This window comes from Podarcis liolepis (genome assembly GCF_965112155.1).
Source record: "Podarcis liolepis genome assembly, chromosome: 13".
In the NCBI taxonomy this organism is placed as follows: Eukaryota; Metazoa; Chordata; class Lepidosauria; order Squamata; family Lacertidae; genus Podarcis; species Podarcis liolepis.
This window is the reverse complement of record NC_139573.1, coordinates 31510630-31534840: the sequence shown is the minus strand read 5'-3', so window position 1 is coordinate 31534840 and position 24211 is coordinate 31510630. Positions and strand designations below refer to the sequence as shown.

General features: G+C 47.5%; 1 protein-coding gene across 1 annotated transcript; it reads right to left on the bottom strand.

Moving 5' to 3' along the window:
* Window positions 1-1980: 1980 nt before the first annotated feature.
* On the bottom strand, window positions 1981-24160 carry FTSJ3 (FtsJ RNA 2'-O-methyltransferase 3). Its single transcript, XM_083469623.1, has 22 exons — window positions 24107-24160; window positions 23690-23922; window positions 20911-21016; window positions 19581-19627; window positions 17893-17972; window positions 17212-17311; window positions 15940-16134; window positions 15262-15377; window positions 13455-13559; window positions 13033-13133; window positions 12023-12103; window positions 11746-11910; window positions 10747-10882; window positions 9548-9753; window positions 8239-8350; window positions 7780-7873; window positions 6919-7078; window positions 5231-5319; window positions 4345-4447; window positions 3586-3769; window positions 3299-3393; window positions 1981-2510 (listed from the first exon to the last, which is right to left on the bottom strand). Exons 2-22 carry the CDS (start codon window positions 23754-23756, stop codon window positions 2312-2314), a joined length of 2541 nt encoding a protein of 846 aa, XP_083325749.1. The 5' UTR covers window positions 23757-23922; window positions 24107-24160; the 3' UTR covers window positions 1981-2311.
* Window positions 24161-24211: the final 51 nt, after the last annotated feature.

Below are 24211 nucleotides of genomic sequence, written 5' to 3'. Positions count from 1 at the left end.
AGGACTAAATCTCCATCGGCTAAAACTACTAAACCCCCCTTGGAAGCAGGAGAAGAGGGGGGAAATCTTAAGATTGTTTAAGCCTGCAGGAGAGAGAGTAAAGAAAGATAAATTTTCACCGTCTTGAACCTGGGAACGGGGTGCCAGGAAGACAGACGTTAAGCCTCTCCTGCAGGCTTAAGATTGTTTAAGCCTGCAGGAGAGAGAGTAAAGAAAGATAAATTTTCACCGTCTTGAACCTGGGAACGGGGTGCCAGGAAGACAGACGTTTTGGGAAAGTTCATTGACTGTGAATAAAACGTTTCTTGACAGATAGCTAAAAAAGAGAAACATATTGATTCCAATGTTTCCTTTTGCATTTAAAAGGAACAAAATATTTGAAAAACGAAAGTAATTTTGTTGCTGGATCTGCTTTCAAAAGGACGGATACAAATAGAAATTGTCTCCCCTAGAGGGAGCTTTTGAAACTGTTGTTGGAGTCGATCTGGGGAATTCTTCAGCTGCAGAGATTAAAGATCGTGAGAACCAGACATTGACCTTGAACAAGAATGTGCGCAGAAGAAGCCTTAGTGATTGCTTTTTGCAAGACAAGCGCTTTACTGGAACAGCTACATGAGAAGATGGATTTGATGACTGTTGCAGTTAATAATTTTGGACAAACAGTGAATACCTATATAGAAACCACTCAGGAACCGACCCAGGAATCTGCTTTGACAGGGCAAGTTGTGCAGAAGACAAAGGAGGAGGTTGTTGTTGAACCTCAAGTAATACACGTGGAGAGAGCCTTGCAGGAACATAAGCTGTTGTTTTTGATGACTGAATCTGGAGAAAGTCAGATTTGGAGAGATGGAGTCTCGTTTGGTTTGGAGATGGGAAGTTGGATAGATCCCCCTATGCAGGGGTGTTCTGGCTTCTGGGATTTGGTTTTGGGCCAGGGGGAGTCTGGAGTTGTGGGGGCCTTTAACTTTGGAGGGACTTTGAAACATGCCTTCAAATACCTTTTGGATTTTAGTGCTGACTATGGAGAATGGGCTGACCTGTCGAGAAGGGATAAAGACATTGTTAGGTTGGAGTTTCCCTGAGATCTACTCCTCAGCGATAAAGGAAGGAAATTAAGAACAAGATCAGCAGAAGACAAAGTAAAGTGCAGGTATAAATATGAAGATCTGCAGAAGGGACATGGAAAAGAGTTAAGAGCCTCGGATAGAAGATCACCAGGTTAATGGACTAGATGGCATGGATAGAAAGGACTGACAGAATCCGAGACCAGGAAGAAGAGACGGTGGATGAAGATTGGAAGAAAGTTTAAAAATTCATTTAGAGAATTATTGTAAAATTAATGAGTGTTAGAAAAAATGTTGGAATGAAAATATTTGGCTTTAGTACATAAGGAGTTATGTACAAATAAGTTTTAAGTTTTAGGGCTTTTTATGGTAAGATAAGGTTAAAATAAATTAAGATAATTTAATGACAGAATATAGCGAAAGATGGAAAGGATTTGCTGAGATAATTAATAACTAGAATACAAAAGGAGGTGTGAGGAGGTCGATGAAACAAGTTAACAAAAGATAAAGATTTGGGAATATTGGATTTGTTTTTAATTTTTTGTTTGCTTTTGTTTTTGGTTTTGATGTATTGTGTGTTTTGTTATCTTTTCTTTTTATTGACTTGTACTGTTTAATTCCTTTTTTGTTTTTGTTTTTCCTTTTTCTTTTTTTCTCTGTAATTTTAAATTCTCAATTAATATCACTTAAAAAAAAAACAAAAAAACAAAAACAAACAACAGCTTGATCCATTAGGGAACTTACTCCCAACATGCCTGGGATCTTGTGCCACACGTCTGTAATCAGGGGAATGTCAATCAAAGCTATGAACAATGGGGAGAGGGATGTTTGTCTTTGATGCAATACAAGGAACACCCTACCACTCTAAAAGCGTGTCAGCGCTAATGACAAAAAAAAAAAAGCAGCCAGAGAATAGTTCATGAGAAAACAATGTTTAATAACCAAGGGCAGACACCTTGAAGGGAGGTAACTCATGAAGAGGCCTCTCCACAAACATGCCTGGTGAGCTGCAAGTGGGTCAGGATAGAAGAAAATGAGCCCAGGCAACATTGTCCCAATGCACATACAGCTCACGCCACCAGCCACCAAATCAAGTGCCAGGAATTCTGAAATTCCATGTGACATCTCAACAAACCTGGTCAGCTGCTGCTTGGAGACTCCTGGGGCGCAGTTCGAAATTCTGACATGTTCAAGGGTGGCAAGAGGCCTGTTCGCTTAGCAACCACAAAGCAGCAGGGCAAAATGGTTTACTTCTTCCGCTGCCGGTGTTTTGGCTTCTGCTCCTTGCGTTTCTGGGCTCTCATGTCCTTCTTGAGGCGGCTGTCCACCACTTTGAAGTGGCCCTTGACTCCGGCAGGGCGCCGGACCTTCCTCCCAGCGCCCTTTTTGGCCACAAGGTAGGTCACCTGCCGTTTCTCCTTGCCTATCCCTGCCTTCTTGTAAATGCTGTTGTTGGAGAAGTGGGGGGGGGGGGGACACAGGGAAAGTGGGGAGTTATGAGCGAAAGGCTTCTCTTTAGAACCCTGTACAAGTGCTTCAGAGTCTCTTGTGTTTATTTAGTTGCTGCTTTACTTATTCAATTCATATCCTGCCTTTCCTCTGAAACAGGGAGGTTGCCACGCCTGCCTTTCTTCTTCTCACAACAATCCTGTGAGGTAAGTTTGGGCTGCGAAACAGTGAGTGTCCCAGGGTCACCCAGCAGGCTTCATGGCAGAGTAGAGATTCAAACCATGGTCTCCTGCGTTCCCAGACTGCTAACATTGCACCATGCTAGCTCTCCAGTCTCTGTCTGGAAATCTGATCCTAGAAATCTGATCCTAGAAGCCTGGCCCCAACAAAGCTAACTAGTTTATCAGGTTCCAAGGGGGCTGATTTAGCTACATCTGAAGCACAGCAGGCCTGGCTTTCCCCAGAGCCTGGGTGGTTCATTCGTTTGGGAACGCTACGGAAGCCGCTGTGTGATTGGTTAGGAACGGTGGCTCTAGCGGCCCTGCTGTGGGACTGCAACTCCCATCAGGCCCTGCCAGCATGGCCCGATGGGAGTTGTAACCTAGCAACATCTAGAAATGCCTCAGGTTCCCCACCCCTCCCTGCAGTTGGAAGAATATTGTGATATCTACACACTGCAGACCTCAAGAGGAAACAGAATCTCCCTTTGTGAGCCCTGTGGGATTCATGTAGCAACCCTGCTGTTCTCCACAGGAAGCACCCCTCCCCCCAAGCTGAAGACCTACCTGCGCAGCTGAGCAGCTTTCTCGCGCTCAGAGATGTCCACGGTGTTCACCACCGACTCTGCTTTCTTCTTCATCTGCTCCAGTTTCTTCAGCATCTGCGGAGAGGGACAGAGCAGTCAGGGCACTGAGGGAGAGGGCAGGCAAGCAGGGTTCCTGTGGGGTTTGGAATAAACCTGGAGAGCTGCTGCCAGTCAGAGAAGGCAATAAGGATGGACAGATCTTCTAATCTGGTAAAGGGCAGTTTCCCACTCTGTGTGCGTGAATGGGCAGCTTGCTCTCTTGCTTACCCGCCGCTTCTTGCGGGCCTTGGCCTCCGCCACTTTCTTGATGGGCCGGGCATTGATCTCGCGCCAGCGCTGGCGGTACTCCTCCACGGTCTGCCGATCCAGGGGCAGCGGTTTGCGCCGGTGCTGGTGCTCTTCCTGTACAAACCACTCAGGGAGCTCGTCTTCTTCCTCGTTGAAGGTGTATCTGGGGGCACGAAGAGCAGTAAGCAGGCAGATCAAAACAAGCGCCTGCTTCCTCCCCTCCCTAAAATTAAAACTGGAGGCACAGTTCACTCTTTAGGATGGGGAAACATTTCAAGCATGCTTCTTAGCTCAAAGGAGGCAAGCTCTCAGAACAAGCACTCTTGCAGAGACTCTTCGCAGCTTTGCCTCATCAGGGATGACTGGAGGATCCAATTGTAGCAGGATTACCTGCTCGCAGGTGAAGGTAGCCGAAATAAGTTCAAATCAGCCGGCTCCAGTTAAAGCTGCAGTTGGAGCCCCCCTACCCCCACAAATAGCAGGCTTTACTGTTCACCTTCCATTTCGCATTTAGTACCAATAAACTATCTGCTTTTTCACTCCAGTTGGGGCTCTGATGTACTGGTGATCTGTCTTGGTCATTAAAGTGTAACAGAGCATCTATACGTCAGGCTGCAGCTCTAGGTGCAAGGTCTTGAAGCATCACACTTCTGCGGTGATGCTCACATGCAAATCTCTGTGTTAAAAGGTGATGAGGGACACGTAGAAGCTTGCCAACACCTCCCTACCCTCCATTACCTGTTGAAAGAGTCATCAATCAAATCCCTCTTGGCCTTTTTGGAGGCGGCAATGACGGAGCCCAGTGCCAGGCCCTCAGGGTCCAGAATCCGAGCTCGCTTCACTGCAGAGAGACAAAGGCTGCATTCAGACATGGGGAATATTGTGTTAAGTCTTCCATGTGGCTTTGGGACTGATAAACCACCCCGCAGCACTAGAATCAGAGAACTCTAGAGCTGGAAGGGACCCCCGATACTCATCTAGTCCAACCCCGCGCAATACAAAAATCGCAACTAAAGAATGGTCACACAACTAACAGATGGTCACACAACCTCTGTTTAAAAACTTCCAGTGAAGGAAAGTTTATCACATTCTGAAACAGTCTGTTCTACTGTTGAATTGCTGCCACAGAAGTTCTTCCTAATTCTTAACGGGAGTTTCCTTTCCTGCAATTTGAATCCACTGGTCTGGGTCCTACCCTCTGGAGCAGCAGAAAACAAGCAGGGTCCATCTTTGAAGATGGCTGTGATATCACCTTCTCAAACTTCCTTTTCTACAGGCTAAACATATCTAAATGTCATTCAGATCACTGGACACTGTCACTACGCACTTTCTGCATATGCAGGCTTCTGTTCCTTTATGATCCCCACATGAAAACAGCAGGAAAGAACTGCTGTATACTGCTCTAAATCTCTTCATTTTTTTACAGAAGTTGTGTGAAGCTCAAGTATACTGCAAAAATTAACACTTGGGGAACTGTTGGGGAAAGAAAACGAACTGCCGGGTGAGTGCAGCTGCAACAACAACATTTCAGACTGTCTTCCAGGCGGCTTCTCCAGCTCCGAGGTTCAGAGAGGAAGCGGAAGCAACCAGGATACAAAAGCCCCCATTCTTGGCTCATCCTCACCTGGATCATCAATGGGGACCACCTCAATGCCTCTTGGCTCTTCCTCTGACCGGAGCCGTTTTGTTCCCTTGCGTGAGGCTGGCTGCTCCCTGAAACATGGAAAGAGTAGGGAGTTATGAGACGCCTTCGCTCCCACGTCCCATCCACGTCCTCCAAAATAAGCCTTAGAAATGTCACATTAGGCATACTGCTCACCAAAATCTAAACAACATGGACAGCTGGAAAGGAACTCCCAAGAACTCTGGGATTTACTTTTCTGGGATCTCCACCAACGCTCCTGCTCCTGAATCCACCTCTGTTAGGTGGAGGCTAAAGTGTCCTTGGAGGCTAGGAGTGTTTTTTAATGACCTGTTACTGTTGCAGGATTGAGATCCTTTGAACATAGCTGCGAATGCATTGCTAATCTCAAGGCTGGATTACTGCAATGAACTCTGTGTGGGGCTGCCCTTGAGGTTGGTCCGGAGGCTGCAGCTGATGAAGAATATGGTGGCTAGGTTGCTTGTGGGGAAAAACTACTGCCAACACATAATACACCTCGCTTGTGTGATTTGCACTGGCTGCTGATCCTCCACTGGGTCAAGATGGTTTTGGTACTAACACGTAAAGCCCTGTACATCTTAGGAAGAGGGACCTTGAGAGAATACTGCATCCCTTGTTTACCCAATGGGCCACTGTGTTCTGCCAGAGAGCTTCTCCTTCCAGCTCCAAGGTTATCGGAAGCCTGCTCCACTGTAACGTTCGGTGTGGAGCAGCATCACTGCTGAGATATGACAGGTCCCCACGGTCGGCACTTTCCAGAAATAACTGAAGACCATTTTGTTCCAAATAGCCGTCCAGGCCGGAGGAGTGGGTCTCTGAAGTAGGTGTCCCCCTTTTTGTATTGTTTTAAAACTCATCTTCTGCTGTCTGTTGTGCTGTTTTGTAACTGATCTCATTACACGATGCATATGATGACTGTCAAACCTGAGAGAACCAAATGTTTAGCAGCTGTGCCATTTCACAATGTTTAATTCTCTTCAGAGGTAAGGCAGCCTTAAAAATGAAATAATGGAATAATGCATAGAGCGGCTAAGTTGCACTGGCCAAAATAAGGAGAGGTCTCTAAACAGACAGAACTCCCCTGCTATATTTTCAATTTAACTGAAAATATTTATACCTCACCTTTACTTGTAAAAAACAAACCAACCCCAGAGGCAGCTCAAAACACAATGCACAATAATACCAAAACCAAACATGACAAGATAGCAGCAGATGAAGACAGTTGGGAACAGCAGCAATCCCACTGATCCTTGACCAACATGATTTAATAGCTGGATGCATTTCATCAGAACTAAAATCCTACTTTGATCTCAGCTGCAACATCATGGGAGGCGATGAAGGTGATTCTAAGAAAGACTTGTGTAAGTGAGGCAACAGGGATTAAGCAAGAGAGTGCAATGGAAAGAGAGCGCTTAAAAACAGTGATTTTTTAAAAGAAACCTAGAGCAGCAGCACAAGAGAAATAGAGGACAGTATGTGCAGTCCACCAAAATCTCATGACAATATGCGGAAGGACTTATTGGGCTAAAACACAGGAATGTGACTTCATCTTCTAGAGCAGTGTGGTTGGAATGTTGAAAGATGTTCACGTGGGATGTAAAATTTAAAAATTAATTTTTAAAAATGCATTTATTTTAAAAGGACTTCACCTTTCGTCATCACTGTCGCTGCTGTCACTCTCCCCCGTGTCAGACCCCTTCCCCTCAGCTGCACCTGTAGGACCTTCAGGCTTTGGGCCTACCTCGAGTGTCGTCTCGAGCGCAGCACCAGACCGGGGCTGCGTCTTTTTCCTCTTTGTATTTTTGGAGGCTGTGTAAGAGAAAACCACAGACAGGGTGAGTAAATCTCTCCCTCGCCTTCCATCAGTCATCCTGAACTAACTGGCCTGGGGCAAACGTGAGTGGGGGGAGGGAACGAAGGAGGAGGCTCAGCCCCAGAGAGTCAAGATTCACATACACGGACAGGGGCAGAATTTCATGCTCCGGCACCGGGGGGGGGGGGTGGAGAGCAGGTGGGGGCAGGGCTGGCGTGCGTCGTGGGGGCAGGGTGTGCTGCCCACAGGGGCATGGCGCGCATCCTGGGGGCATGGCCCGCCGCCTGAGGGTGCGGGGCGGGCGCATGGGGCAGCTGCCAGCGGGAGTTGGGCACGCAGTGCACAAGGGGGCAGCCGCGATGGCACCTTGCCAGCATTGTGGTGCGCTTCCCCCACACTCCTTTTCCTCCACCAGTGTACATGGATGCCAAGCTTGGCATATGAAATCCCTTCATATATGGTGAGAGTGTGAAAAACCAACAGCTTATCGGCAGTCCTATATTCACAGGCTTTTCTTCAATCCTGGATTCAATATTAGCTCTTCTGGTTACTGAAGGCAATGTAAATCCTACCACTGTTCAAGAAGTTGCTAGCTCTGCTGTCACCCCTGAAATCGGCAGGCACTGGAAGTCTGCATTTAGTCGCTCAAGGAACGGATAGATTTTTGTCATCCTTCAGGCTCAAATATGTGACTTACCTGGGGGAGGTTCTGCCTGGTTCTGGGACAGAACTTGCGCCTGCCCAATCTCTAGTGCCTCATCAGCATCGTCGTCAATCCCAGCAAAAGCTTCCTGGACAGCGGAGAACAGAAACGTGAAGGGCACAGCTGGAAGCATCCCTTGCCCAAACCAGGTGCTGCTTCCTAGAATAGCTAGCTACCTACTCTAGCTGCAGGGCACCCATCTGGAAAGCTGAGCCAATCTAACATGACACTCCAACAATGATGCTCTTAGCGTTCCCACTAGACCAAGGGGTGGGGAAGCTGCCACCCTCCGGATGTTGTTGTTGAACTCCCAACTCCCATCAGCCCCAGCAAGCCCGGCCAGTTGTCAGGGATCTATGGGAGCTGCAGTTCAGCAACACTGGTCACCCAGTCCTGAGTTATGTTGTCATTGGTCATGGAGGAGGCCAAAGAACCTTATCAGGAGATGCTCACCTTGCCAAACCACAGACTCGCTTGATGTTCCTGCCGCTCCTCCTTGCTCTCTAGCACCACCAAAAGTGGGTTCTCTGCCTCGGCGCTCTCCTCTTCCTCTTCCTTGGCAACCCTGTAAACACATTGGCCAGAACTCCAGCAGAGCTCGAAGCACTGGAAACACACGAGACCCACCTGTAGCCCACCGGAGATGGGTGGGAGGGAGATTGGTTGGACTCACAGGTGTATCCCTACTGCTGTTGGAGGACTAGGAACTCCCACTTGGGAGGAATAATGAAATCCCACCTAAGAGGCATATTGAGGGTTAACGGGCGACTGAATAATATCTGTCCACACCCTATTGCCTTGAGCATTTGGGGGGAAAGGGGTGTAGCTCGTTGACAAGAGCTTTTGATTTGCAGGTTCAGTTCCCGGCATTGGCAGGTGGGGATGGGATGTCCCCTGCTTGAAATCCTACAGAGCTGCTGCCAGTCAGTGTAGACAATACTGAGCTAGATGGAGCAATGGTCTGACACTGTTTAAAGCAGCTTATAAAACAAAACCAAAACCAAAACAATTCCTTTATCTCCAGGGATGGGAACAGAATAAAGGCAAGCTGGGCTTTCTACGTCAGTGTTTTTATGGTGTCTCCCCCCCCCCCCCCGTTTCTAGCGATTGTTCTAGAAAGCAGACCCTCAAGGTAGTAACTTCACCTGACTGTCCAGCCCCCCAGCTCCTGTCCTGCTCCTCCCCCCTTTCTCTTTCTCTTTCTCCCTCTCCGAGTTCAGGTCCTTCTTTTCCACAGAAGGGGGATACATGATCTTCCAGTACACTGCATTCACATTCAATAAATGACGTTGCGGAAAGGAGGTGGCAGTTGGCAGTTGGCAGTTACTTGGTTATTTCAAATAATTCAATCTTGACTGAGAAGGCGAGAGGACTTCATGCAGATGCTGCTTGGAGGAGCTTGCAAACAACACTTACTGTTCAAATGTTGCCAACCTGACAAGCAGAGTTTTATCTTCAACTATTTGTGTGAGGCATTAAAAAAATAAATCACAAATAGATAACAGTTTGGCTTTCGAGGTCAGCAAGGTAATAATTCCACCTGATTTTCCAGCCCCCCAGGTTCCTGCGCTCTCTCTCCATTCGGATCCTTCTTTTCCACAGAAGGGGGAGCCATGACCTTGCAGTAATTTTCACCCCCAGGCTTAGTGCTGCTCAGGTGAGGAGACCACCTGCGGTGTCTCTCTCCGCCTCCCTCCAGAACGTCAAGCCAACCTCATCACTGCAGCCAACCTGCCTTGCATCTTCCCACCCCCTTGGGTACCTCAGCTGTGGGGCCTGGGCCCGCTTCATCTGCCTTGACCGCTCCTCAACCTCCGCCATCTCCTCCTCGTCCAGCTCGCTGGCCAGAGACATGTCGTCGTCGGAGTCTCCCCCTTCCGAAAGCGAGAGGTCGTCGTCTGCACCTGCCGCTGTCGCCACGAAGGTATCTGCTGCCGCCATGTCTCCCTTGAAAACCTCATTCAGCAACTAGAAGTGGAAGAGGAACAGGTGTGTGTATGGGATGTGTCAAAGGAAGGCGGGACCGTCTTAGAGGGCAGCTCTCCTTACCGCTGGGAGCTGCTACCACTCTTCCAAGTTGCTCACTCTACGCAGTGTAGTGCAATGGTTAGAGTGTCAGACTAAGACAAGGGATACGAGGCTTCGAACCCCCACTCAGGTTACCTTGGGCACCAGGGCTGTTGAGACAGTATATATATATTTTTTGGTTGGGTGAGAAAGAACCATGCGTACAACTTGGAGCTCCTTGGTAGCATATAAATGTACTAAATAGACAAATATGAACGATAGAAGTTCTCCTTGTTTATTAAGGCGTTTTTATAATGCCCTTCATTGCAACAGGCACAGGGCAAGACGCTACAAAACAGAATCATTAGCATAGCAAAATTATTAAAACATAGCAAAATTATTAAAACTTAAGACCCAAATATCTGAAGGATCCATCCTTACAGACCCTTTTGGGTGTTATATATGTGGGTGAGGGACCCTTGGTAGTCCCACCGCCCTCAGAAGTGGGCATTCTCCATGGCAGCTCCTAAATTATGGACTTCCCTTCAAGCACACTGGTGGGTCAAGCATCATATGAGTTCAACAGGATATGTGAATTAGGAGGAACTTGTATCATACTTAGAACTGGCTTTACTCATCACACCTATAGAAGCTTGATGAAAGAGGTGTGTCTCCACCCGCTGCCAAAACAAAGACACTGTAAAGACACATGACAGCTGTGGAGCCACCACCAAAAAGGCTCTTCCACAGGCCCCCGCACTGCCCACCTTCAGAGCAGGAGCCACCGAGTGGGCCTCACCTACCAGTAACAATGAACAGGCAATCACTCATTCTGGCTGGGGGGCAATGGCAGGCAAACAATATCTGGAGGGCATCAGGTGGTGGAAAGATGGACTAAGATGAATCCTCCAGGGCCCGCACTTTGAATGCATGTTTGCAACGCTTCCTGCTTACCTGACTTTTGCTGATGGCCCGCAGGGAGAACATGCCGGTGTCACCGTCATCAGCGACAGAAACGCCGGGAAGATCCATCTTGAGCTCAACGCGCTCTCGCTGCCGCCGTCGCTCACGCAGGATCTTGCGTTTCTTCCTGATGTTGGCAAAGAAAAAGATGGTGACACGGTGGATGGAGAACGTTGGAATGGCTGGGACGGAAGGCAAAGGGCCCAAGTAATAGTTGGAGCAGGAGCGAATGGCAGGCAGAGCCAACTAACCCTACTTTCCTCCCCTGATGAGTTCATAGAATCATAGAAATGTAGAGTTGGATGGGACTTCCAAGATCATCTAGTCCCAGCCCCCTGCAATGCAGGAATTTGCAGCTGTCCCCTACGGGGATCAAACCTGTAACCTTGGTGTTATCAGCACCATGCTCTAACCAAGTAAGCTATCCAGGCTGACAAGGAGTTCTACAAGGGCAACAGTGAGGAAGAGGAAGATGGCCCACCCCCTGGGCCAACGTTCGAAATTCCCCAGGCGCACTTGGCAATCGGTCACTTGTGAACAAGTGAAGATGCCTGGGCACCATGATGGCGCCTGATGTCTCCGCCATTTGGAGGTGTATGCCTGGGGACCCTTGGATCTTGACTGTTTTCACACAGTAGCAACACATCCTGTGATATTTTATCTGCACAACCAGAATGAATTTCAGGCTCCAAAAAGTCATATTGAAAAATAGTACTTTCGAGCTGTCAACTAGGCATTCCGTTTTGGCGACCGTAACCCTGGTTTAAGAAGCCATAAGGGTGCCCAGCTTATATACCCGAGTTTCTAACACTGCTCTCCGGTGGCCTGTGCATGAGTGGCATCTCTTCCGTTCCAGGCTTCCCACAGCCCCCGCCCACCTGTCAACCAGCTTCTCCTAGAAGTTCTGGAATGCCACGCGGTCCCTCCTTGCAGCCCTTTGTCATCAGGCACAAATGGAGCTGGCAATTTGGGGCTGCAAAAACCACCCACCTCTTCAGTTCGGCCATCTCTTGGGCCTTGAGTTCTGCCAGTTTGAGCTCCAGCTCCTCCTCCTCCTCCTCTTTCTCATCTGGCTCCTCTCTGCTCGGGGTCTCTGGACTTGTCCGCTCAGTCTGCGGTTCGTCCTCCCCTTCGCCCTCCTCGCCAGAGCTCAAGCTGAAAACATGGAAAAGAGGCTTTGCAAATCCAGCCCACTTTCTTCCCCCAGCCTATATAGCTGGCTGCCCTGTAAGCAGAACGTCGCCAGCCCCCTCCCCGTCCCTCTTACTTGATATCTATTTCCTTGGCTTGCTCTTTCAGCTTCTTGACAAGAAAGCGCCTCAGCCTTGTCCTCCAGTTCAGCAGGCCCCTGAGCAACGCAAAGAAGACGACAGTCAGACACTATGCCTGCCCACCTGTTTTCTGGCACAGTCAATGGTGATCGCAGGGCTTTGACCAGTAGCTACTATGGAGCTGGGACTTTTCAGTGAGAGATTTAGAAAGTCCCCTCTGTTTACTTTTGTTCCAGCTTCTAGGGCTGGGTGTGCGTTTGTGCCACGATTCAGCTGGAGTGCAGAAGCAGTGCATAATGGGATACTGGGTGCATCGTTCAATTTAGATTTTTCAAAACAGTTTCTAGCTTTTATGATTGTGAACGGGAAGTATGTGGCAATGCCTGGCAAACTAGATGGATGGTGATCTAGCATAGCTAGGGGCCTGAGTGAGGCTGCTTCTGTGACTGGGACGTGAAAAGTGCCAAAATATATAGTTACTGACTCACACTTGCACGCCTGAAAGGGTGAACCTGTTCAAGTTGCAAGTGGGTGTGGCTTAGCAGGCACTCAGCTGGTTCTGCCCCCCCCCCCAGCTTACTGGAACAAGCAAGAAGCCATGGCTCTCTACAAGTGAACTGAATTTCTCTGAAATGAGATTTTAAAGTCTGCATCTTTGCTAACTCAAAGATTGTTTGGAACCCTTTTTCATCTTCATTGCACTGCCAGTGGACGGAGACAAGTAATGCGGAGAAACTACTGTGAGTAAAACATTCACTTATTTGCAAAGTCAAGTGCCTGTTATTTATTCTAGCCTAAGTTTTCTCATGAGGAACATTTGCTTAAAGGTGGATGAAGGCAGATGCAAATCTAACCGAGATTTAATGTGCTTTGGAGCAACTGCCATTGTGTTTAACTCCTCTGCTGGAGACTAGGAATCTCTTCAAAACCTCTCTCTCCAACAAAAGGTGGGCTTTGTTCCTCCATTCCCTACACCCCAAGTCCTACCCTTAAAGGAGGGACATACCGGAGCTCCTTACGGCCCAGAACACGGATGTCCCGGCAACAGTGACGCACTTCCTCGGTGGTAGCGCTGTGGCGTTCCAGCTCTTCGCTGTCGAAGACAATCTAGGAAAGGCAAGGGGATGAGAGAGGCACCAATCGCATTATCCATCCAAGGGGCTTTGCCCTATGTTAATGAGCCTCCTCAGGAGCTTACCCTACACAGGAAAACCAAATCGAAGCCATACCAAGATATCAAAAGCAACGGCAGGATTGGAGCACCTTTCAGGTTCTTTCAGCTAGTAACCCCTCCAACTCAAAACCTCCAGGTTCTCTGGTGTCTAATGCTGCTACCACCCTCCTGATGAGCCAGCCGCTGCTGCCAACATTCAGCCCTCCTTACCCCACACTATGCAACTTTCCAGTCCCGGCCACCTGGGTGCTCACCTCACTGGCCTTTGCCAGGAAGTCCACAGGGTTGGGGGCCTTCAGGAAGTCCGTCAGTGTGCAGCGGTTATAAAGAATTGTGGTGCCATCTTCGTACCCCTCTGCCTAGTTGGAGATAAAAATGAGGAGAAAACCCATCAGACTATGGAGCAGAGACTTGGGGCTAGTCGCGCACCTCCATGCCACTCACCTGAACCTCAAGATCTTTTTCTTCTTGACTTTCCTGGTGCCAAGGATTTTATTTATCTTTTATATATAATTTTTATTACATTTTGTTTTACAATTTAGAATACTTTAAACATAAAATATCAATGACTTCCCTTCTTCTCTTTCCATGGATCATTTTTCATATCAAAAAACGCCTGCGTATTTTACACAAACTAAACCATTCAGTATTCCATTATTACATCCATCAAAACTTATTAACACTGTTGAATTTATCTTAATTCTGCCAACCTTTTCAGGTGTACACAATTCCCCCCCATATATTCAATAAACATTTCCCAATCTTCTCTAAATGTATGTTCTTGTTGTTCTATTATTCTATATGTTAAGTCTGCAAGCTGAGCATATTCTGTCAACTTGAGGTGCAATTCTTCTTTGGTTGGGACCTTGCTCATTTTCCATTTGGGGGCTAACAAAACACGGGCCGCAGTAGTGGCATATACATAAATAACCTTTTTTGGCACCTGGGAATTTCCGTCTGAATTATCCCCAACAAAAAGGACTCTGGTTTTTTTGGGGGAAAGTATTTTTAAACATTTTTTCCAATTCATTATGGATTATTTCTCAATACTCTTTTACCCTTTAACAGGTCCACCACAGGTGCCAAGGATTTTAACATAACCTTGCTGGATGAGGCCACTGACCCATCTAGTCTAGCAACCTGTTCTCAGCATCCAATTGTATGCCTGTGGGAAACATACAATCGGGAACTGAGCACAACAGCACCATCCCCTCCTACTGTTTCCAGAAAATGGAATTCAGAGGCATAACTGCCTCTTGACTTTGGCAGTAGAGCATAACCCTATATCCTTCATGAATTTGTCCAATCCTCTTTTAAACCCAGCCTAGCTGCTGGCCATCACTGCCTCTTGTGGGAGTAATTTCCATAGTTTAACTATGGATTTTTTTTTGTTCCCACTGACGCCTCAAAGCCACAGGTTGGCACTGTGCCCAAGCAAAAGCATGGAAATTTGCAGTCAGTATCCAATGTAGAAATCTAAAGCAAGACGGATGGACTTCGTAAGCAATCCACGCCAGGGCTGGGTGATATATCATCCCAAACCAGTTTGAAGTCCATATTGTGATACTAGCTTTATAAATTTTGACCTGGCAATGTATATCAAATCACGGTGTGTGCGTACGTGCTGTGCTGTGCAAAAATCGCAATGTGGGAAAAACCGTGAGGCTAGCCAATACTTCTCTCGATTCCTGCGTCCCCTGTTAACTGCTGGCCCAACTCTCCCCCATCTCCTGTGGGGGGCAGCAAATCACAAGAGTGGGCTCCAGCAAAATTTACCATGCAGGAAAAACCACGAAGCCAGCCAGTGCTTCTGCATGGCTCCATCCTAATTTCAGACGTTGCAATATATCAATATACTGCGATGCTGCAAACCAGATATCGCCCAGCCTTACTCCACTTCCTTTGCAGCTCCTTATTGCAAGATCAGAGAAGGGCAATTCTGGAGCAAAATCAGAGAAGGCAAGGTGGTGGAGAAAGGTCCTTTGGAGGCAGTGTTGTGGCCAGTTAGCTATTTCAAAACAAAAATAAACTGATCTCCTTAAGCTTTGCTTGTCCACTAACCTTGGGCTTCTTCTGGGACACCAGCTCAGTGACGGATTTGGCCTGCACCTCCACTTCCTTGAAGGCGAACTTGGGGTCAAAGAACTTGGTGTCGATTTTATCTGGGGCCAAATAGCCTGGAGGGGGGAAGTGGTAGCAGAAGAGAAAATGAATTTACAGTCATACCTTGGTTGTTGAATGCCTTGGTACTCATCCATTTTGACTCCCAAATGCTGCAAACCCTGAAGTGAGTGTTCCAGTTTGCGAATGTTCTTTGGAAGCCAAATGCCTGACGCGGCTTCCAATTGGCTGCAGGAGCTTCCTGCAGCCAATCGGAAGCCGTGCCTTCGTTTCCGAACGTTTTGGAAGTTGAACAGACTTCCGGAACAGATTCCATTTGACTTCCGGGGTACCACTACATATTGATTTCTAGGTATTAGTAACTTTGTATTAACCTAATATGATTATATGTAACTGCGCATTTTTGCAGTATTTGTTTTGCAGTATATTTGTTGTCGCTTCGGTTTTCTGTATACACCGCTTAGATGTTTTTAACATATTAAGCAATACAGAAATGAAATGATCAATCAATCAATCAATGCAGTTTGCGGGGCTAAAGCCATGATGCTACCAAACCTCCTGCTGCTCATCTTGTTTTGTGTTCGACTTGTACCCACTTCCCCCTCTCTGTGGACTCACCCTGGCAGACCACAAAGATCTCGGCAGACTCATTACGTGAGGCCTGGGGCTTGGTGGCCTGGACTTTGCGGAACAGCTGCTGGAAGATCCACAGGAGGGGCTGGTAGTCCCGGGAACGGAAGACTTTGCTGATGAACCAGCCGCCCTTGGATAAGAAGTCGCAGGCCAGTTTCAGCGCCGACAGCGTGAGGTTCGCTAAAGGGAGAGCAGAGGGGGAAAGGGAATGAGACGGTGCCAGGGAAATGGGTGGCAAGGGCTACCGACTTGGTGTTTAGCCCAATCCACCAGCATGTTTACGCACAAAAACACTCAGCCCCACCCCCACCCCCCGCAATCATTTGCAACATATGGATAACAATACTTATGTACCTTATAGGGTTGTTGTACGGATTGCAAGATAAATTTATTTTAAGCACCCTTTGAAAGCGCCATGCGCGTGCCTAGAATTCAGCCGGCCAATAATAAACCTTTAAAAGCAGCCCCAAATATTATCATTATTAAATTGCTTTCTAAACTTCATGGATTAAGAGTCTCATGCTCTACCGACTGAGCCACCCTTTATCCAATGACCACACAGCGATGAATAAAGTCGTACACAGTCTCTGGTTTCTACAGAGTCCCATAACCTCACTTCCAAATGACTGAGTAGACAAATGGCCCTTTAGACGGCAGCAAAAAAAAAAAAAAAAAAAATAGACGGCAGCAAAAAAAAGACAGTGCTGACAGGGAGGGGGCAACCAGTGTAGCGGGGGGAGTTCCAAAACTGCAGTAGTCTTAACCTGGAAGCAGCCAGAGCATGGGTTTAAAACTACTGCAAGATTAAAAGGCCCATGTTCTGGCACACGGCCTCTCTTTCTCAACGGCAAGATCAGGGGAAGGAAGGGCAGCACAAGAATGTGACTTTACAGTCCCATCTGAGGCTGAGCTCTCACTGGTGTCAAATGCAGGGACACAACTCCACCATGTATTATATGATTTGATGGCTTCATGTGTATATCACTTTATTTGCAGCAGATGGACGATGTGGCCAAGGGGGTTCTTGCAAAATAGACACTACATGCACATTGGGACTCGCACGGCCTGTCCTGTGCGCATGAGAATCATTGCTGCTCCTAAACCCCACAGTGATTGACAGGCCGGGCGCTCTATGCACACAGCTCTGGATACGCAGCTCAGCCGCCCGCTTCTCCTTCAGGAGACAGAGCCCGCATGTGCTGCCGGCGAGAAGACCGCCTGCTCCCTCCCAGCACCCCTGGAAGAGAAGCCCCACACCTTGGGAAAACGCATCATGCACCCAGCTGGCTCCCATGTTGGGAGCCCCATCGTTCAGCACAACATCCACTTTCCACGTCTTCAGCTCCTTGCGTAGGGCCTGGGGGGTGGGGAGAGAGAAAGAGAGACTGAATTCAGGGCAATACCTAGCTGAGTATAACGCAGAGAAGTACGTGACAGAATTCACCAAGGACAAAACATCTCTGCCTCATTGCAGAGGGCGGGATGTCATTGGGAAAGGAGGGCTCCTACCCACCATTGCCAGGTGGGAAGAGGGCTGTTGTACCCAGATCCCCACAAGCATCTGGTTGGCCACTGTGAGAACAGGGGGCTGGCCTAGATGGGCCTGAAAAAGCAGGGCTTTTCTTCTGCCTATGTTCTTGGTGTGCATGAGAGAGAAACAGCGAGGTACAGAGAGCCGACAAGAACACAGAAGAGTCTCAATCTGCTTTATTAACTTGGCATTTTGTTCTGGTGTTTTTAGACCTTGTTATGTTTTATGCTTTTATCGCCATTTTTAAATGCTACCTTCCCTGGGATTTATTCACTGAAAAACAAATGAGCATGAAATCCGGTGTGTAAATTCCCCAAACAAACAGATGAGAGATGAGGATGGCAAAGGCAGGTGAGACGGAAGACAGGGAATCAGGGTGTGGGTACCGGGAAAAGAGAGCAAGTTACCTGGCGACACTTCTCCGTGGTGATGTCTTCCTGCATCGTTACCACATTGGGAATGGGCTTTATGGGAACCAGGTCAACCCCTGAAATCAAAGACATGGGAGAATGCAGGGAGGGAAATATGGGGGAAGAAGTTTCTTTAGGGAAAAAAGAGTGCCAGGAATCTCACTGCCCAACTTCTGCAGAGTAGCCCATTACAGGCAAAACTGCCTTATACATAGAGGATGTTAACGTGTCACATTCAAAGAGTGTGCAATCTGTGTATCCCCTCGCTGAGCTTTACACTGAGCTGCAACATTCAACGAGGGCACAGTCTGAACACATGGCAGCTGGGCTGCACAGATCAATAAGTACATGTGTACATGTCTTCCTGTGAAGATGCCTAAGTGGACAACAATCAGTGCCTCTAGATCAGTGTTTCCCAAACTTGGGTCTCCAGCTGCTTTCAGACTACAGTTCCCATCATCCCTGACCACTGGTCTAGCTAGGGATGATGGAAGTTGTAGTCCAAAAACAGCTGGAGACTGAAGTTTGGGAAACACTGCTCTAGACAGACCCCCAGGGGAAGCCACGTCGCCCAGTTCTGCTGCCACCCTATCCAGGGAAGCAGCAGTGGCACCTGCGTTGGGAGGGCAGCAGCTTCCCAAGCCCTACCGCAGGTGGTCTTTCCTTCTGCTAGAAATCCTTCTAAACCAAGGGTTGACTCTGGGACCTGAGGCACGTACTCTACCAATGTGCTTTGCTTTCATGTGTGAAGCATCAGGAAACCCCTTCTACACTTTGTAGCAGCGATGAAGGAGCTGTGGCCCTCCAGGTTGCAGGAAGGCAACAACTCTCCTTGGCCCTGGCCACGCCGGCTGGGGGATGATGGGATCTGGAGTCCACCAAAGCCTGGCTCCCCAGCCCTGCTGTAGGCCACCTTGCTCAATGCACAGCCTCCCATTGCTTCCTTTGCCTGCTCAGGAGAGCTGGCATGACCTGGCAATTAAGAAACAATGGCTCTGAACCAGGAAATGAACCTGCTTCAAATGCGCTCTCTTCCATGGACATTGAAGCCTAGAATTGTAGAGTCAGGACCCCAAGGGTTATCCAGTCCTGCAATGCAGGAATCTTAGTGGGGATCCTTTTAGGCAGGCCCCTTGCTCTCAGCCTCTCGTCAGGGATATTACTTACCTTACAGAGGATGTGCAAAAAGATAATGTATGTGGGGAGTTCACAATGCTCTTTACTATGCTAATGAAAAACCATGATCCTTTTGTGTACAACACCCCCACATCCATCCTCCCTTGCAGGGGTGGGGGACCTGTTTGTACTCCAGGCTCTGCTGAACTACAACTCCCATCATCTCTGACCATTGGTCACACTGGCTGGAGTTGTAGTCCATTAATTTCGAGTTAATCATGGGTTCCCTACCTTGGCTCTAGCCAGTGTGTCTCTGGACACCTGGGAGAGCAGCAGTGGCAGAGAGCTTGGATGGCCATGTGTCATGGATGCTTCAGCCAAGTTTCCTGCATTGCAGAGGGTTGGACTAGATGACCCATGGGGTCCCATCCAACTCTACAATTCTATGATTCATATCCCTTCTTGTGAGCTCCCCAGACACATCTGGGTTGGGAAATGGGAAGCTAGGCTAGATTAGGGCTCTACTCTAAGTATCTTCCCTCTCTTCTTCCCCCATCAAGGCTACTTACCAATTATAAGACTGGACACAGGCATAAACTTCGAAGCCACCTGCAACCTGTTGGAAGAACAGAATCAGGTCTACCTTTGAGCGAGTCAACAATGACACCCAAAGAGTGGGAACAAACCTGGTTCTTCACCTGATAAAAGAACTGGGTCTTCCCACAAAAATATTCTTTCCAGTCTGTTCTATAGGGCTGTTTCGAAGATTACTGATAATCTGTGCAAACATAGGCCTACAAAACATGCTATGTGAAGGCAGAGTCTTCAGGACAGGGGTGGTCAGCCTACAGGCCTGGACCTAACTTCAAAAGCCCTCCGCTCTTCCCAGAAACCTGAACTGACAGCTAGCAATCTATCCCTCCTTCTGCAGCATGCTGGGTGGGAAGAGAGGAGGTGGTGGCAGAAAAGGAAATAAAAGAGGGGTAGTGTGGAGACCAAGAAATGCCTAGACCAGTTTTAGAAACTCAGGTATATAAGCTAATTGCCAAGTGCCACCTTAAACCTGAGTTATGGTCGCCACAATGGAATTTCAGCAGGATGAGTGCAGAGATTAGAAAGTTATGACTAAAAGGCTGCCATTCGTTGCACTGTTCTGTTTTGCTATTTATTGAATTTAACTGAATGTTTTATTGATGACTTCTCTGTTTTTACTAATGTATGTCATCACATTTTTTGTTTTGAACATTGTACGTACATTTTTCTTTTTAAGATTATCTTACTGCATGTTCTGTAAACAGCTTAGGGGTTTTGCATATTAAGCAATATATAAATATTATTGCTGCTGGTGACCAAACACTTTTCCTCTTTAAAAATGTTTTCTGCTTCTGATGGGGTCCTTTCTCTGCCCCTCCCAAAAGCACAGCGATTCAAAGTAAAAAAATGGAGCCCTGGTGAAGGCATTTCTTGATTGGAAGCCAGTGTTGTCGCTCACAGAATTAGCCCCACTTCCTCTCTGGGTGGTGCTTTTTTTCATTAATGGACAGCTCGAGGGCAGCTGCAAACCTTACAAGTCCACTTGGGGTAGTTCTGAAGCCTCAGAGGCAGTCCGCTTCACCTTGACTTCCCCAAATATCTCCACAGTGGGGATCCTTTCATGGGCAAGTCACAGGACCAAAGCAAATGAGTATCTTGAAATTTGAGTATCTTGAAATTTCAACATTATCACTGGCCTATACTGAACATATTTCGCAGTTGTTTATTGGAAGCTCTTCCCCAACTGTCAGAACGACACAGCCTCATATATGTGACCTGTACCCGTAACATGTCAGTAGCAAGACTTTTCTAATCCTGAACAAAACACCCTCCACACGCCCCCTGCCCTGCTTGCCAGTCACTCACCATCCTCCGGGAGCAGCGCACAGATCCAGCAGCGCCCGAGACTTTGGAAGGAACTGGAATTTGCGGTTCAACTGAATGAGCTTGAAAGACGAACGGGAACGGAATCCTGGAAAAGGGATGCACGAGCACCATGCCATGCCCAGTTAGACCTCATTCAATGCATTTATATCCCCCCCTTTTCCTCCATGGAACTCGAGGTAGCGTACATGGTTCTTCCCCTCCCCAATTAACCCCCAGAACAACCCTGTAAGGCAAAGTCCTTTTCTTGAGCACTGTCTTATTTGGCCAAGATGAGGGTGGGCCACTAGGAAGTAGTATTTAATGGACAGATGCAAGGAGAATGGCTGCTCATTGTTCCAGGGGCTGATCAAGAACAATTTATCATCTATCTATTTCACTATCAATCCAATACACATACCCTATAGTGCAAGACTGAAGTGTGCCTCAAATTTTAAGCCAGAAAAGAATGTGGCCCAGATATCATTTAGCTAACCCAACCTAGATAACATAGGAAGCCACTTTAACCGGCCTTCGCACATCATTAGCCCAAACTCAACCAGCTGGCTGGGACCTGCTGCTAGGTTGTAACTTAACAAGGTAGGCCACACCAGCTGCTCTATCACAGTATAAATATAATAGTTAAGATTGAAAGAGTGGGTCCCCAGATGCGTGTTTGTGCAAAAGGAAAGTCTTGGGACTCAAAAGGCTGATTCCATTAACACTGACTGACAAAAAGCAGCTATCTGGGGTGTGACGAAAAAGTTGGTTTTGCTGGATCAGTTGGAACAAAAACAAAAGAAAGTGGGGTGTTTTGTTTCTTTCCCTGCCAGCAAATGGTTAATGAACGGCAGCCTCTGATTGGCCGTGGTTCCAGGAAGGAGTTTTTAAAAGGAGAGGACTTGAGAGACAGTGGGAGGTAGAGTGAGTGGGTTGGATTAGAGGTTGGAGAGGTCGGGAGACAGGTTGAGGTAGAAAGAGTGAATTCGAGAAAGAGTTGGTTCTGGAAAAAGACAACTTCCCCTCTGAGTGTATTGTATAGACCAGAATTTTACTGGGAGGCAGAGGTTGAGCCAGAAGTAGGAGCTGGAAAGGAACAGCCTACCTGGAACTCAAATCTAGTCTGGAGGGGAGAGAGTCTTAGGAAAAGAAGAAACTCCCAAACCCAGTGAAGGGAGGGGGTGTGGAGAGCCCTTGGGTCTATTGCTCAAGGTACCTCAGGAGCAGGATTGTTAAAGGGGGTGGATAACTGAAAGAAAAGTATCACCAGAACCAAACCTATAACACAAAACGGAGGACGAATTAAAGTGTAATCATACTGTACGCCTGAAGTAACCCAAATGTAATCCATTTGTGTTATATACTATCTTGCCTTAAATAAATCTTTATTGTTTATTTAAAGAAAACCTGTCTGAGACTCCTATTACTAAATGTCCCCTCACAAAGGTACCCCGCAGGATACTCTGCGCTAGAATTTTAAGAGGAAAGGAAAATAAACCTTCAAGTAAAGGGTTGTTCTAAGTGAGAGTGGGCCCAACGGCGTGAGAGAAAAAAGTGCCGTCATGCCCATTGTTCACACAAACATCTTTCCTACCCCTCCCTGAAGATGCCAAGGATGGAACCCTGGGGAGTGCTTGTGTCAGTCAGTGTAGACCTTTGGATGGAAAGCCTATGTTCTGCCACTGAATTATGGTCCTTCCCTTGAAGAAGGACTGTATCTAAAGCAAGCCCAATGGATACTCACCCAAATCTTGAATTGTAACAGCAGCATAGTGTAGTGGTTAAAGAGACTAAGCTATGAATTGGGAAGCCCCCAGTTCAAATCTTGCCTCTGTCATAAACTCATTAAGGTGGCCTTAGGTAAGCCACTACCTCTCAGTCCCTTCCATTTACATTATGGGGAATAACACTTATTTATCTCACAGGACTGATGTAAAGATGGTAACTAAAACACTTTGAACACCTGAAAGCACTTATCAAATGTCAACTGTTGCTGCTATTATTGTTATTATTATTAGTAATAATAATATTTTGCCCCTGCAAGAAGATTGCACCCCCCCCATATGCAAGTTATACCTAAGCATTATTAAGTTCCTCTTAAGAGTCATGTAAAGAAATGGTACTTCAACAGGTGGGTCAGAATCTGATCCGAAATGTGTTGCAACAGATACACTGCCACCTTGCTAATATATGGTAAAATATTAAGAAATGGGTCCCCAAAGTGGAACCTGGGTTTGGAAAGGGTGATGATGCCCAATATAAACTTTAACCTAATTCTACATCCCACAAGTTTAAGTCGGTTACTGTTTACCCAAGCCTCAGCAGTAACCTTACAGCTACGTCTCCCCGCCTCCTCAGGGAATCATAGAATTGCAGAGTTGGAAGGGACCAAGAGGGTCATCTAGTCCAACCCCCTGCAGTGCGAGAATCTTTCACCTAACGTGGGGCTTGAACCCACGACCCTGAGATTTATTTATTATTATTATAAGTCTCATGTTCTATCGACCCAGCTATCCCGGAGTGGAACAGTTTCAACTTCAACCACCCCTCCGGGCCCCCGTTAATCCACAAATCAAACCCAGCCCAAGACTTAAGCCATAGTAACTACCTCACAGGGCAAAGAGCGGGGAAAGAGTGACTCTGAGCTCACACAGAGTGACTTTTCCTCTTTTTCGAGCAACTATCCCCGTGTATCTGGGAATGAGGGCAAGACATACATTGGGGTCGTTTATTATTTAAGGAAGTAAACAAATAAATCAGAACTACACCCCAATTTTCTCACCAGTCTCCTTGGCCAAGTGATAGAACTTGTCCCTTCGGGTCTTCCCCACTTTGGGCTTCTTGCCCATCTTGGAATCAGCAGCTGCGGCCCCTCCGGCGCAGACAAGCAGCCACTACGCGCACACGTGCTCGGAACTTGATCTGATCCTTCCTGCAGCCCGTAGCACTTCCTCTTCCGGTTCGTACAATTACGTTCGCCGGCATTATCACAGCCATCTTGAGTGTGGCAGAGTCCTCGCCCACCCCACCCCGCTCGCCCGCCCGCCAAATACAAACGGACAGGAAAGCTATGCAGAGATCAAGCTTTACCTCCTAGGGGACCATAGGGAATCCGAAAGGCAACTACTGTACATCAAACTGTCATTCGATTTCCCCTATTTTCCATCTGAGGTACTAAGGACCCTACCAACATGGCAGCAAAAGTATGTCAAAAATGACTTGAGGCGGAAGGGGGTGCGTACGCATGTGCAGCGCCTAAACGCCACAAGAAAACTAAGAGATATGAATATAAGAAGTGTGAACA

Coding starts and splice junctions, on each gene's coding strand:
- FTSJ3 (XM_083469623.1), bottom strand. CDS start 23,756: ATGGGCAAGAAGCCCAAAGTGGGGAAGACCCGAAGGGACAAGTTCTAT. Junction 19,628..20,910: donor TGCGCTGCTCCCGGAGGATG/GTGAGTGACTGG, acceptor TTCTTCCAACAG/GTTGCAGGTGGCTTCGAAGT. Junction 3,394..3,585: donor AGGCCCGCAAGAAGCGGCGG/GTAAGCAAGAGA, acceptor CCCTCTCCGCAG/ATGCTGAAGAAACTGGAGCA.